General features: G+C 52.3%; 1 protein-coding gene across 1 annotated transcript; it reads right to left on the bottom strand.

The window, feature by feature from the left end:
- Window positions 1-7,454: 7,454 nt before the first annotated feature.
- TBX22 (T-box transcription factor 22) lies at window positions 7,455-12,724 on the bottom strand. Its single transcript, XM_075106494.1, has 8 exons — window positions 12,589-12,724; window positions 12,350-12,479; window positions 12,001-12,102; window positions 11,704-11,878; window positions 11,346-11,510; window positions 11,125-11,189; window positions 10,963-11,048; window positions 7,455-8,065 (listed from the first exon to the last, which is right to left on the bottom strand). The coding sequence occupies exons 1-8, from the start codon at window positions 12,722-12,724 to the stop codon at window positions 7,455-7,457; spliced, it is 1,470 nt and encodes a 489-aa protein (XP_074962595.1).
- Window positions 12,725-13,619: the final 895 nt, after the last annotated feature.

The following is a 13,619-nucleotide window of genomic DNA, read 5'->3' as shown; positions in this document are numbered from 1 at the left end:
GCACTCCCCATCTCCGAAAAATTACAGCTTGAGCAGAGCTGGAGCTCATTCCCACCCCCTGCTCTGTTCTGTGTCCAGGAGACCTACCCCGTGAAATTCCTCCTTTTTATGGCCCATGCTGCCAGCTGCATGAACAATACTTGAAAACAATTTAAAAATAAGGGAGCTTTTGGTCATTTGGGAAGCTCGGGTCGGAGCAGGGTGCTGCGGGTGTCTCACCGGCCAGACCTGGCAACCACGCTCCTCAGATCAGCAGCTGATAGGATGCGCTCTCAGATGGGCCTTTGATACACATCGGACTGAAGAAATCCTGCCTCTTCATAAGGTGTTCGGAGCTGGTCAAGGAGGAGGGCTCCGTGCCGGCACGCACGGCTCTCAAACACACCCAACCCCATCTGACCAAAACCCATCTCAGAAAGGGAGAACGTCGGCTTGGGAAGGAGGAACGGCAGCAGGGATGAAGCAGCCGGACCCAGATGAGCTTTCCCCGGCCTCACTTTGACATCCCTTCCTTCAAGGGCTTCTCATTGCAATTCCACCATCCAACGTAGTTTCAGCACCTTCAAAGGACGAAGGCTTTGAAATGTTGAGTTTCGTTACAGTTGGAAATGGAGTTTGGGGCTTCGCTTTACTTTGATTTGGTTTAATCTCAAAAATCTCCAGGAAATAGGGTTATATTTCTTCTACCGGTCTAAATTCTTAAATTCTGGTAGTACGGAGAAGTGAAGCAAAGGGGGCTGATGTTATCCGTCAGAATAGCCCAAATAGAGACATTATCCTGCTTTTATGAAAGCCAAAGGCCGAATTCATATTTATTTGAGCTGCAGCAGAACCTGGCTTATATCCTGGACATTACAACATATTGTTTCAATCTATATTTTTATTAGCAATATTGATAACGTTAGAAGAAATACGATACAGGAAATAGCTTATCAACTTCGATTAATTCTACAGTAAGACTTTTAATGAAGATAAAAGAAGAATTCGGCAAAGGGCTGAAGCTAAAAATGTCGTCGGTAAATGGAGAGAGAAGCGGGCAGAGGGAGGCTGGGCCGTACCTGAGCAGGGCAGCTGCAGAGTCGGCATCGTTTTCGCTCCATGAAGGATAATAGTTGGTAGCCCATGTTTTTAAGACAGTTAATTCTCTACTTTAAGATTGTTGATGCTGTAATACGTAATGATTCGCTGCAAGACTGTAGAAATTAAGATATTGGCGTGAACTTAAATTAAATCTCTTCGCTGTGCAGAGGCGGTGGTGCCCGTAGCTCACCCTCCTGCTTTTAAAGCCCCGGGAAATATTCGTAGGCCTGGATGGAACACTCTCATTGCAGGGAGAAACCCCCTGATTCCAGCACCTAAACCTCAAGTTCTGAGAGCGGTTCAGATCTTACTTGACTCACCTGAAGGCATCTCTGGGACAGGGAGGTTTTGCTTCGAGAGCTCTCCGAGGCTCGCAGAGGCTTTCCGAGCCGCAGCCTTCCCTCCTTGCGCTCCATCGTCTGATACTGGTTCTTAGTTTTAACACTGTATTACTGTATTATGAACAGTTTAGCACGAGAAAAGCTCCCCTGTAGCCGGATTTATGCTTTTCTGGTCTTTTTGGTTTTTTGTAAAATTCAACTGGCAGCCCGTACGGAGGGGGTCGTAGCGCTGGTTGAGGATAAACAAGTCCAGCCTCCTGGATCTCTCCATTTCATCCTGGTCTTAAAGACACCCATGAAACACAATCCCACCCCCAAAATTTACCAAACTGCCTTAAATATACAGGGTTTGGTTTTTGGTTTTTTTTTTTTTTCAGTGTATTTAGCATCCCATCAAAAGCAGAATCTCCAAAGCATTTAGAGAAATGTACGACGGAAGATGATGGTTAATATCACCGAGTGCTTGGGGTGAGGTGGGCACAGCCAATTGTGCAAACAGGTATTGCGGTCCTTCCCACACCAACGCCAGCTGGTGTTTAATACTGTGTATTTTAAACCTTCCCGCTGAGTGCAACAGCAGCGAGCATCTGCTCCCAAACCTGCATAAAACCAGGGTATTTCTGCTGGTTTCAGGCTGCAGGTCCACAGCGAAGGGATGCAGCAGCTCGCTCCAATGGACCAGCAGCCGGAACAGAAGGCAGCGTCCATCCCTGGAGCATCATCTCAGAAGGAACTGCATGAGTCCATCACTCTTTTCTGTCTTTTGGAGTCGAGGCCCCGTTTTATTTGCGGGCCTGACTGGAAGCAGATGGACCTGTCAGGGCTCGCTCACGGGGCGAGCCCAACGGGGTGGATGAGCTGCTAAGTGCTCCCAGCTGCTGGGCAGGGCCCGGAGGAAATTGTTGGAGCTGGGACCCAGCTCACAGATGAGATCTGGAGCCAGCGCCAAGAAGGAAAAAGTGAATTTCTCCAAAAAGCCGGTCCCTCGACACCTGAAGGAGTGGGGCTTTTAAAATAAAAGATGATACCTGAAAGCCTCTTTAGTGCATCTAATATATCTTCAGACTTCAGAGGGCTAGAAACCACCCTGAGCCCCTGCCTCCATCTCTGGTTTTGTTCAGGATCTGCCTCCTTAGGCAGCCAATATTACTTTTCCTGGGGGTTCTCCCTTATCGCTGGTGTTTTCCTCTCCAGAAAGGTCTTGAATTTTACTTGCTGGTTTGTGTTATTTGATTTATAAGCTCAAGGGGTCCTTCACGAAACCTGGACTACTTCTTGTACTTAATTGCTACAATAAACCTAAAGCTTGGTGCTTTAGGATAAGCAATCTGGGAGGAAATTGTTTGATGTATGGAAGCAGACGGTAGGTCCTTCTTGTGAATGTCACCGAAGGGACACGGAGGAGAAGCGGGTTTATAAATAACTATAAAATTTAGAAGCTACATAAGCTCGGTGAGAGCAGAGCCCTATTAAACAGGCAGAGCTTGCACTGCAATACCCAACATCTGCAAAAGTCCTTGCAGCCAGTGTAATTCCCCACAGCCGCGACTGCTGCGCCCAGGCTGTCTGACACTGGCTTTAACTCCACGGGGGCTGGGAGGCTGCGATTTGCACAGAAAGGGGTGCCTGGAGCTCACATCCTAAAGTGCGAAACAACAGGTGAAAGAAAAGGTGACTAACAAGTTGCAAGCTTTTATTCGCATTGCAAAGAAGGTCTTTTTTTTCCCTTTTCCTTTTCAAAATGAATTTATCATAAAATAACTCTATGTTTTAAAAGGTGTTTTTTCCAGCGCTCGGTGGATGCAGCATCGGCGGAGCACGGAGGCCGCTGAGCCACCGTGGACTGGACGGGGCTGCCGCCGTGACCGGGCGATGCCGTGGCTGCCTGCCAGCGCTCCGGTGCCTCCAAGTGACACGGCGATGAAGAAAACTGTGAAATACATTCAGTGCATGAAGGCCAAGGAGCGAGGTATCACTTGTGGCGCTGCAAAGTGCCGCTCCAGGCATCGAGTGGTGGCGGCACAGCCCCGGGAGGAGTCGGGGGGACGCATCCCCCCGCAGCCGGTACCCAAAATACATCCAGGGGCCGGAGAGCCGCCGCGGTGGCGGTGACTTTAAAATGATGCCTTCAGCCGCCGCACCTCTTGTTTAGCTTTCTGAGCCATGTTTTAAAAGAGTCACTGCATATTTTGTGTATTCTGGGAGACAAACAGACACACAAAACTCAAAGGAAAGAACACGTAAATATTGCGGCGTCATCTGTTTCCAATAGCGTGTGTTTACATATTAATGTGCAATACAAATTTGTAAACATGAGCATTTGAAACTTTTGTAGGAACCGATACCGGCCTTTTCCCTTTCTGCAGCTTTATTGGAACAGCATGTCCCCCCGGCCCCAGCCACACACGCACATTGTTTTAATACTGGATGCATTTCAAATGGTCTGGGTGCTTATTTGTTCTGGTCTATCTTGCTACCCAATCCTCGTTTGTTTTGCATAATTGTGATACAAATTATCATCTAATTACAGACCAAACCTCAGAAGATCAAATGTAAACCGAGGCACTTCGATCAGAAAAAGCTCCATCCGACACTCCCTCTACACGTTTGGCTTCGCAAATACATGTATTAAATTTGGGTGAAACTGGATAGTAAACTGCACTTTGATTTAAAACATTATCGCTGGGGTTTTTCTTGTCTCCTTGGATTTTAAATCAACCTTGTGGTGTCAGAGCACCGAGCCCATCCCCGTCCCAGCGTTGAGTTTGGACGCGGCGCCCGGGGTACGGCCGGATTTATTTGCCGAGTGCTATAAATGGGATCAGATATTCCCGAGTAGCTTCAAACTTCTCTTGGGAAAGGCCAAATGCCTAATCACTAAGATTGTTCAGCAAGTTTAATATTTTAAAAAAATCTTTGATTATTTTCTCCTTGTCCCCATTTAAAACTAGCACCGTAATACTGGGTTTATATTTGTATTCACCCACTAAGCCTAAAGCTGTGAACTTTCGCAGTTGCCACAGGTTCTCAGATAACGTTAATGGGAGGAAGTACAGAGCAGCACGTAACGCACTTGTATTATGGGTGCGTGGTCCCGCTTGAAATGCTGACCTTGATCCCCCCCATTTCACATTTAATAAGTAATGGTTTATTATACTGACTTACCCTCTGGAGTTCTGCCACTCACCTCTCACCAGCAGCTGTTTTACAAAGCGCCCCTAGAAAGCAGGGGCAGGTTATCCGCTATTTCGGGCACAGGGTTTCTCATACAAGCAGAACCGTCTATGTCATCGCGTGAGCGATGCGGCTGAATTACCATCGCGGGTGTGAAAAATACTCCCACGCTGGGGTGGCCAGGAAGCCTTGGCCGGGCCTGCGGTGACAACGTGGGCGTCAGGACAGAGACCTACGACTGCCTGAAAACACCGATTTGTTTCATAAAGAACCACCACCATCTTTTTTTATCTGTTACAGCGATATTTGAAAGGATAAATCAGGAGATAAAGGCAAAGGAAGTTGAAAATAACCTCAGATAACCCAGAGCTGTCAGCGTCTCTCGTGCCGTGCTGACCTCTCATACGGAGCTAATCGGTATTTATACAGCTGCCTCACCCACGCTGCTGAGCACCACATCCTCCCCGAGCTCGGTGCCAGCACCCAAGGGGACAGGGGTGCCGCTGTCGCGCATCCCTTGCAGGGACCAGGCTCTGGATGTTTTTTCTGTGTGGCTGCGACCAGGGCGGGTGGCAAAAACCGGGCTCCTACAGGACGAGGCGCATCAAAACCCGGCCCGATTCCACTGGAATTAGCCGAGCAGTCGCTGTTGGAGCGTATCACCCCAGCGCTGGGTTTGTGCTGTCCTCCCAAAAGGCAAAGGCGCGGCTCTGGGAAGCCCCGCGCCCCTTTGCAAGCATGCCCTGGGTGGGTAGGAAGGGGTTGCACCCCGTCAAGGAGAGCATTTGCTCAGCCGTAGTAGATGGAATTTATCTGAACCAAATTTAAATCTCTATCGCTGTAAAGTCGTCCGTACCGAAAATATCTGTTCGACTCATTATCAGTCACATTTTTAACTAGACAGACACAGATCTGTTGGCTCACCATCTCGCGGCCAGCAACTCTGGAATATGTCATGCAACCGCAAATATTGGGAAATTTGGAAGTTATCCATTGCATCCACCCACGAATCCATGACTTCCAGCTCCCCAAAAGTATAACCACATGTGGGGGCCGGTACTCGGTCACTCAGCCCATGGGGTTCGTCCGGCGAGCAGAGATCTGCAGCGCTTTGCAGAGCCCGTCCCAGCGGCTGCAGGGGGCTCGGCCACCGCCGAGGGTGAGGGGCGGCTAGGAAATAAGGACTGCCAAAGAAAAAAAGTTTCTTCTTTTTTGTTTTTTAATAAAAATAGTGAGATAAACTGCTAAGAAACAGCGCGAGAAAGCAGGTTTGTTCATTTTTACAGTTATACAGACTATTTAGCCAGGCAAGCACGGCCCAGCGGTTCATACTGGTGTTGCTGGGGGCTCTGTGAACACTCAAAGCAGATAAATTAGAGAAACCAACGTTGGCTGATTTTTAGCAAAGTCTCATGAAAGTAAAAGTGTGACTTTGTGTTATTTTAACAGCTTTTGGTATTGCTTGTTTTGCTCTTCATTTATTATCTCGTCTGGATAAAAACAAAACCAGGACTCTGGTACCAGTTTTGACTCTCAAACCTGCGCTTAATCCCTCTATAGTGCTGTGTTACGTTTGCACATACAGGGTTCTCTTATCTTAATCCCAAAATGTGGCCAGGTCCAGTCAAGCATAATTTTCAAATCTCTGTCATATGTCAGTAATAAAATCGGCTTCAGGTAGGGACTGAGCACTGATCAAATAAAGAATAAAATCTGCACCCCAATTTATTGCGAGTTATATTGTGCCCTTGGGAGCTAGAGATTATTTACAGGAATAACAAGAATATCCACAGGTTATAATAAAACAAAGAGGACTTTTGGAAGGAGGTGAAGATCTCACGTTGCCGGGCCCGCAGAGTCGTAGCTCTCCGGGAAGGCTCTGCGTTCCCCACGGGACCAGCCCTGCCCCTGCCCTCGGGCACAGGCTGGCGGATGCGATCCCGGGCGGATCTTCTGCGTCCCCCGGGGCTCAAAGTGCTGGGACGGAGGAGTGTCCTGCGGGGCTCCCGGAGGTGTTTCATACCTCAGCGCTCTCTGAGATCTACCTCCCAGGTCCCGCGGCGTGGATTTGGCTGCCGTGGGGGAGAGGCGTGACCCCCTGTTCCTTCCCACCACGCCGGCCAGTGCGGGTGCTGCTCTGCCCTACCACCTCCTGGGGACCCCTGGCAGCGGGAGCATGGGGAGGAGGGCTCTTGGGCCGCCCCTGCCTCGGGCTCCACTGTCTCATCCCCACATGGTACCCTGGCTTGCTTTACCTCGGCAGCAGATACTTGAATTCACACGCTCACGCCAGTAACTGAGTCGTCAGGGTCCTGGAGCAACAAGGCACTTTCATGTCAGTAATTAGGACCCATTAAAGCCAAGGGAACCTGAGAACATGCTCGAGCGCTTGGCCACGTACGGCTCCTTCACTGACTCAAGGTCTCAAATAACCCCTTTGAAATTAGTGGAAGAGCTCAGGTAGGGTGAGCAAAAGCTCACCGGGGCCTTGAGCTAAATAAAGGCGAGCTAGAGAGAGAGTTTCAGGAAAACAAATATGTAGAAATGTATACGTCTACGTTCCCGCTTCAGAGTGCAAATATTAAAAAGGTGACTGTACAGTTTTCTCTTAACCTACAACCGTGACATAAATATTACCAGAAGGTATCACCTTGCTGTGGGTCACCTCAGACCCTCCAATGCTCCCAGCCCCTCCACCCTCCCAACAACACGACACATTTGCCCACAAAAAAAGCTAAATGCTTAGACATGCCGCTCCTGTACCATGCAGTATTTCATAGTCAATAACTAGCAAGCCCTCGGGTATAAAGGAAGGAAAGGCTTGCTTTACATATCAATGCTTAGAAATATATAATTCCACTAAAGGCAATGGTTAATTGTCGGGTGCCAGTTAGAGTGATTACATCTGCCATCTCTCAGAGAAGCTGGAATGCTGTCACTCACTTTGAAATGGCTTGCTGCATTCATCAGTCTGGATGGCACAGAGAAGTTATAACCGTACAAGCCATATGGAGGATGTAAAGAACAATTAAGTGCTTCCCGAGCAATGGGACTTGATGGGAAAATGTTTCCAGATGCATGTAATCCGTACAGCATTTGACTAGCAGAACTGGGTACTTGTAGACATTGCCCGTTCAGGTCTTCGGCCTTAGCATTTTTCAGATTGGTTATGCCGAGGGAAGAAAGCTTTGGCATGTCCACCATGAAGTGGGGTACGAGATGCGGGTTGGTGCCTCCCAGTTTCTCGTGGCTTGGAAGGATGAGAGACTGTTGTCGTAAGAAGCTCGTAGGGCAGATCTTGTAGTAGAGGGGCACGTTGAGGTTGTGTAGGTAGGTCTCGGGGCACGACACGCCAATGTTGCTCGCTGACAAGTGAAACGTCGGAGGAGAGCACGATGGAGAGAGCAGGGGGTTGAGAGGAGAGGGCGTCCCGCCGCTGGAGGTCACCGGTGAAGAACTGGAGCTCCCACCTGAAAATGAAAACAGAAATCATCCAGGCTGGCCTAGCTGATGTTCACGGCCAAGGAACCCTTGGAGGACTCCCGCTCCCACTCCGCGTCTCCCTTCTGCTGGTGTCCGTCCAAGCACAAACGAGCCGCAAAAATCAGCTCCTGGAAAATGGGAAGATCCATCTGTAAATTAGTTTTCGTTTTCCCTTGGCACTTGTCTAAGAACAATAGTCACACACGTCTAATCCCATTCATTTACCGGGACAGCCATGAAGTTTGGCTCCACACATGCAGGTACCACCGCATCTGTGCTGTACGGCCGATAACCTTCTCCCGTTACACATACACCATTGCTATTTTAGGTTCCCTATTTTTCACGCAAATTACAGGCAGCTTTTTCCCCTTGTATATAAGAACAAAAAAACGTATTCAGCCTGATGGAGAATTTTTTTTTGTACCTTCCTGCTCACAGGAATTGACTAATTTTACTTGGCTTCCCATGCAATTTGAAACGTATACTTGAATACTATAGGTGTCTCCAGAAACTTTAAATACATGTGTCGTTTGAACACTCTCTTTTCTGAAATGAATCAATGAACACTTTCATGATGTGGTAGAACAGCAACACCGGCTCGTTTCACGCGCGCGAGCGCTGCCGAGGCCACTGGTGTGTAACATCGCGGGTCAGCACGTGCTCGCCGCTCCTCCCGAGCAAAAACTGAGCGGCGGCGGCTGCTCTGGCGTGGGAACAGTGCTCTGGAGCGGCCATCCCTGGTGCTAAACAGATGCTGGTTTCATCTAATGCCACTTAAGAGCCGTGTGTCTCCGCAGCACAGTCATTACCACATCCTTCTAGAGGCCCGTGTGTCCCCCCAGCCATTTTAATTTCTTACCAAAGTCACTGGAAAAGGAAGGAAGGGAATGTGAATTCATTTTTGCTCTGCCTTTTTCTCTATTTACACTTAACTCCAAGCGATAACGCTGTCTGTATGTGACCTGGTCAGACCTTACCTACAATCAGCGACACAGAATCAACTGCATCACCCAGCCATATCTGCTAGTATATCCACCCTTAAACAAAACACAACGATTTTGGATGTGGCACAAAGTCATTCTGCAAACTCCCAGCAAACAGATTATCTTACAGCTCGGGTAACGCGCGGGCGGCACCTATTCGCAATAGTCCGGGAACGGTTTATGGCTTGCCCACCTCACCCTTCCCCGCTGATGTCAGCGGCTGTTTCGGTACTGACATCAGCAGGAGCGGGTGCGGGGCAGGGAACTGGTCCTCTCCCCACGTACGCACCCTGATGTCCTCCCAGGACTCGGGTCATGAAAAACGGTGTGACTGAGCCGATATCCGTGAGCGCGAGGCAGCCAGTGGGTCCCTGCGCAGCTGGCTGCAGCGGAGCAAGCGGGCGTTAGGATTTGCTCCAGGGACTCCCGAGCAAGAATAGCGCACGATTTCCACGGCTTCCCGTACGAGTCTGGGACGGGGGGTCACAGCGGGGAGGACGGAGCAGCTCAGAGTGCAGATTTTTTCTGCCGTTTCTATTAGGCTTAAAAAAATCCCAAGTTTATGGCCAATTCTTCAGCTTATTGTTCATGCTTTCTTTTAATTTACCTTCTGGTTTTAGGGCTTCAGTATTTCTATTTTTCAGCTTTTCTTCAGAAATACAGAATTATTATTAGTGGAAATGGAGATTCAGCTATATTTACATCGGTCCAGGAAATTAACCCTGAAGAAAAATACCGATTACATTAAGACTAGCAAAAAAAAAAAAATCTCAGGAAGCCCTAATATTTTAGCGTCTGTACAATAATCGCCGCAATTGCCATTCTCTCATTCCCCATCCACCAGCTCCTCTCCTCGGTACCGCATCACAGCCTGCAAAACGGGTTCAAAAGCAGCTTTTTGTATAAGGTCTTTTCTAAAATAAAATAATAATTAAAAAATCTAGTTCTTTGTACAACCCGGTAAACCTCTTAATTTCTTCCAAGTCTGATTTTTTTAATGTCTCTGCATTTCTACGCCTGCACAGCACGAATTTTTGCTAGTTTTTGCAGTACTTCCCTGCAGAGACGGGAGTGATTTGGTGCGCCCCGGTATTTTGTAGAGTTCCTAACACAAATGAGAGTTAAACCGGCGACTTTAACCCCAAACTGGAGCGCTCCAGCCTCCAAACGATCTATTAGTTTTTTCTTTCGGCGCTACGAATTATCACTTTTCCAATACCAAAATACCAAATACCAAATCAAACACCAAAAGCCCTTTTTCTGGACGAGGGCTGTAAGAGACCGCCGTGCGCTTGTCCGGCGGAGGGAGGTCGTTTTCCCTGAAAAAATTTCCCCTCTTCCCTGTATTTCTTGCGGAGTTCACGGGCTGTGGGACTGCTACATCCTAAATAAGAGCTAATTTCATTTTCTGCTGCATACGCCGCGTTCTGCTGCGTTTCCTCGCACCGCAGAGGCGGGCTGCAGAGGCACCGGCCGTCGTTATAATCACGTTTCAAGCTAATATTCTCAAACGGCTTGGAAACGATTAGTGTAACAGGATCAAAGCTGTAACAACCCGACTCTAAATCAGCCTCCCGCATACTCTGATGATTTTTTCCCCGTGCATTACACCCGACGGCAGCCCCGGCGGTCGGCGAGGGCAGACCGCGCTGCTGCCCGGCTCCTCCGGGGGCCAGCCCGCATCGAGTTTAACGGGAGGGATTGTGGTTTTTTTTTTTTTGCCGAAAACACGTGAAATTGGCTTCCTGAACGTTACGTTGGCCGCTACGTAGGTTTTCTGGACCCACCTCATCGATTCGAACGGTTTCAGAGCCGCCGAGCCCCGCCGGCGGGCGGCCGCGCCGCAGCCCCGAGGCCACGGGGAGAGGCGCGGGAGGAAAAAGGCAGCAAAGGGGACTTACCCTGGCTGTCTGCGCCGAAAGCCTTGAAGTCCAGGGCGAGGGGGGGTCGCCACGGGTAGGTCTCCAGGAGCCCGTCCAGGACCCCCCTGCGGGGGGAGACCGGGCTGAGGCGGCGGCGGGGCCGGGGGCGCGACGGGGCGGGGGGCGGCGGCGGCCTCTTACCTGTTCCTGCCGGGATCCCGAAAACCTTTGGCGAAGGGATTCCTGTCGATCTTCAGCTTCGTGATCTGGGGGGGGGGGGGGAGGGAGGGAGCGAGAGGGGCCGTTGGGGCGCGGGGAGGGCCGGGACCGGCCCCCGGTGCCGTCGGGGGTCTCCATCCCCCCCGGGCCCCAGGGACTGCCGGGGCTCCCCGTGCCCCCCCCCCGCCGTCCCCCGGTGGTACCTGCTGGTTTTGGTAGGCAGTCACGGTGGTGAACTCGGTCTCCTGGAAGGAGAAAGTCTGCACCCCCTCGGCCGGCAGCGACGGGATCTGCGCTAGGTCGAAGCGAGAGTCCTGGGCGATAACGTGGACGCGGGGCTTGTACTTGTGCATGGACTGCAGGATGATCTGTGCGGGGGGAGAGGCCGGCTGAGCCCCCCCGCGGCGGGGAAAGCCAGGTAGAAGCCCCGAAACGAAGCACGGGTGGGACCCCACCTCAGCCCCGGGGCAGAGGGGACCGGCCCGCCGCCCCCACGCCGCTGCCCGCCGGGGGTGACGCTCTGCCCCCCCCCACCCCGCCCCGGGGCTGCCCCACACCTACGTGCCCCTTGTCGTCCATCTCGTTGTTGGTGAGCTTCACCCGGTCGAAACTGATGATTTGCCTCATCCAGGTCTCCCCCGAGCAGGGGGAGTCGGGGTGGATGTAGAGCCGCGGGGTGATGCAGGAGTGGTCCGTGTTCCCCGCCACCATCCACTGCGAGCTGTGATAGACGTACCTGGCCCGGCCGGGCCGCGGTCAGGCGGCCGAGAGCCCGGCCCGACCCCCCCTCACGCCCACCTATAGATTCTATACGTGCATGTGAGCCTTGGGTCCCATCCGTCTCCCCCGCTCCCGTACCTGTATCTTTTGGAGTCCACCGGGACCACGTCGATGGCGATGTAGTACTGCTTCAGCGGCTCCAGCCCCTTCACCTTCACCCTGACCGAGGGGAACATCCTCCTGCGGGCAGAGGGGAAGGTCCTGAGCAAAAGCTGCCGGTTGAACGGCGAAAACGCGTTGAAAAAATTAAACGGGCATGGGGAAACAAATTTTCAAACTTCAGGAAAATAGCGGGGGAAAAAAAGTGCGGAGAAAAATACCCCAACCAGCTGAAAAATAAAAAGAAGTAAAAACCCCAAAAACAAACGGAAAAGAGACAAAAGCCGCCGAGGAGGGGGAGGGCTGGGAGCGGGGGCGCAGCCGGTACCTGCCGGCCTTGGTGATGATCATCTCGGTGCCGATCTCATGGAACCTCCGCCAGAGCTCGGAGCCCTGCAGCTCCACCTGCACCCCGGGCCCCCCCGCCCGGCTCTCGGCGCCGCCCGTGGGCCGCTTTTCTGCAGGGAAGAGAAAGGGGAGGGGGCGGCTCGGGAGGCTGCCGGGGCCGGGGTGGGGGGGGGGGGTGACCCCCGGGGGTCCCCTCCGGGTGTCCCCGCCGCTACCGACCCTCCTCCGGGGCTCCGCGGCTCTGCCTGCAGCCGGCCCCGCTCTCTTCATCGCGACCATCCGGCATCTTCCTCTTGGTCGAACGTCCCACCAAAGCTTCCACGGAGAAAGCGTGAGCCCGGGAGCTGAGCGCCATCCCCCCCGGGCCGGGGGTCCCCCCGGGCGGCCGCGGGGCTCAGGAGGGCGGCGGGGGTCCCACCGGCGGCGGCTCCATCCCGGCCGGGACCCGGCCACCCTCGCCCGGCCGCCGCCCGGCTCCCGTCGGGGGGCAGCGGCCACGGCGAGATCCTCTTGCATCCAACTGAGTCAATAGACGGCTGCAGCCTCCACTGTTTGTTTTGGAAACTGGTGGGAGCATAAGAAACATTGAGTGACATTTCATAGGAGTAACGGGGGGGGGGGGGGGGGGAGGGAGGGGAGGGGAGGAGGGTGGGGGGATAGAGGGGGGAGAGGAGCCGGCCCCGTCTAGGATCAATAAACGAGTTACTGTTCTCCATTAAATTGTAAAACTCAAAGAAATTTGACATAATTGCACACTAGGGGCCACTTTTCCAACAAAAGTGCAAATAACGTTTAACCAGAACCAGCACAAAAAGGGAAAAAATAAAAGAAGAAGAAGAGACTAAAGGGAAGGGAGAGCCATGGCCGTGCGTGGGGAGATGCGGGCCGGGGTGGGAGGGGGCTGTGCCCAAATCGGCCCCCCCGCCGCGGGATCCCCCCAGCACGAAAGTCCGCGGTGTCACCCATCCCCCCCACCCCCCCTCCCCCCCCCGGGCTGTGCGACAGCGCCGGGCGGGGATCCCGGCTTGTCCCCGCGCTTGGTCCGGGGTTTGGTTGCGGGATTGGGGGGGGGAAGTGTTGGGGGGAGTTGTTTTTGTTTGTTTGTTTTTTTTAAAAAAAAAAAAGCCCCCGCCCGCCCGCTTCGGCTTCGCCCCCGGGGTGTTTCCACGGCTCCGCTTCAAAGCGCGGCCCCGCAGCGGCAGCTGCGCTGAATTAGGGGCAGAAATCCCAGTTTTCCACTCGGGCGGTTC

The sequence above is a fragment of the Phalacrocorax aristotelis genome, chromosome 11 (genome assembly GCF_949628215.1).
Source record: "Phalacrocorax aristotelis chromosome 11, bGulAri2.1, whole genome shotgun sequence".
In the NCBI taxonomy this organism is placed as follows: Eukaryota; Metazoa; Chordata; class Aves; order Suliformes; family Phalacrocoracidae; genus Phalacrocorax; species Phalacrocorax aristotelis.
This window is presented reverse-complemented; position numbering and strand designations above follow the sequence as displayed.

What these genes read in the sequence shown, in the direction of transcription:
- TBX22 (XM_075106494.1), bottom strand. Translation starts at nt 12,724, where the DNA reads ATGGCGCTCAGCTCCCGGGCTCACGCTTTCTCCGTGGAAGCTTTGGTG. An exon ending in CCGCGGAGCCCCGGAGGAGG is followed by an intron (nt 12,480 to 12,588) that starts GTCGGTAGCGGC and finishes TCTTCCCTGCAG; the next exon opens with AAAAGCGGCCCACGGGCGGC. An exon ending in AGATGGACGACAAGGGGCAC is followed by an intron (nt 11,511 to 11,703) that starts GTAGGTGTGGGG and finishes CCCCCCGCACAG; the next exon opens with ATCATCCTGCAGTCCATGCA.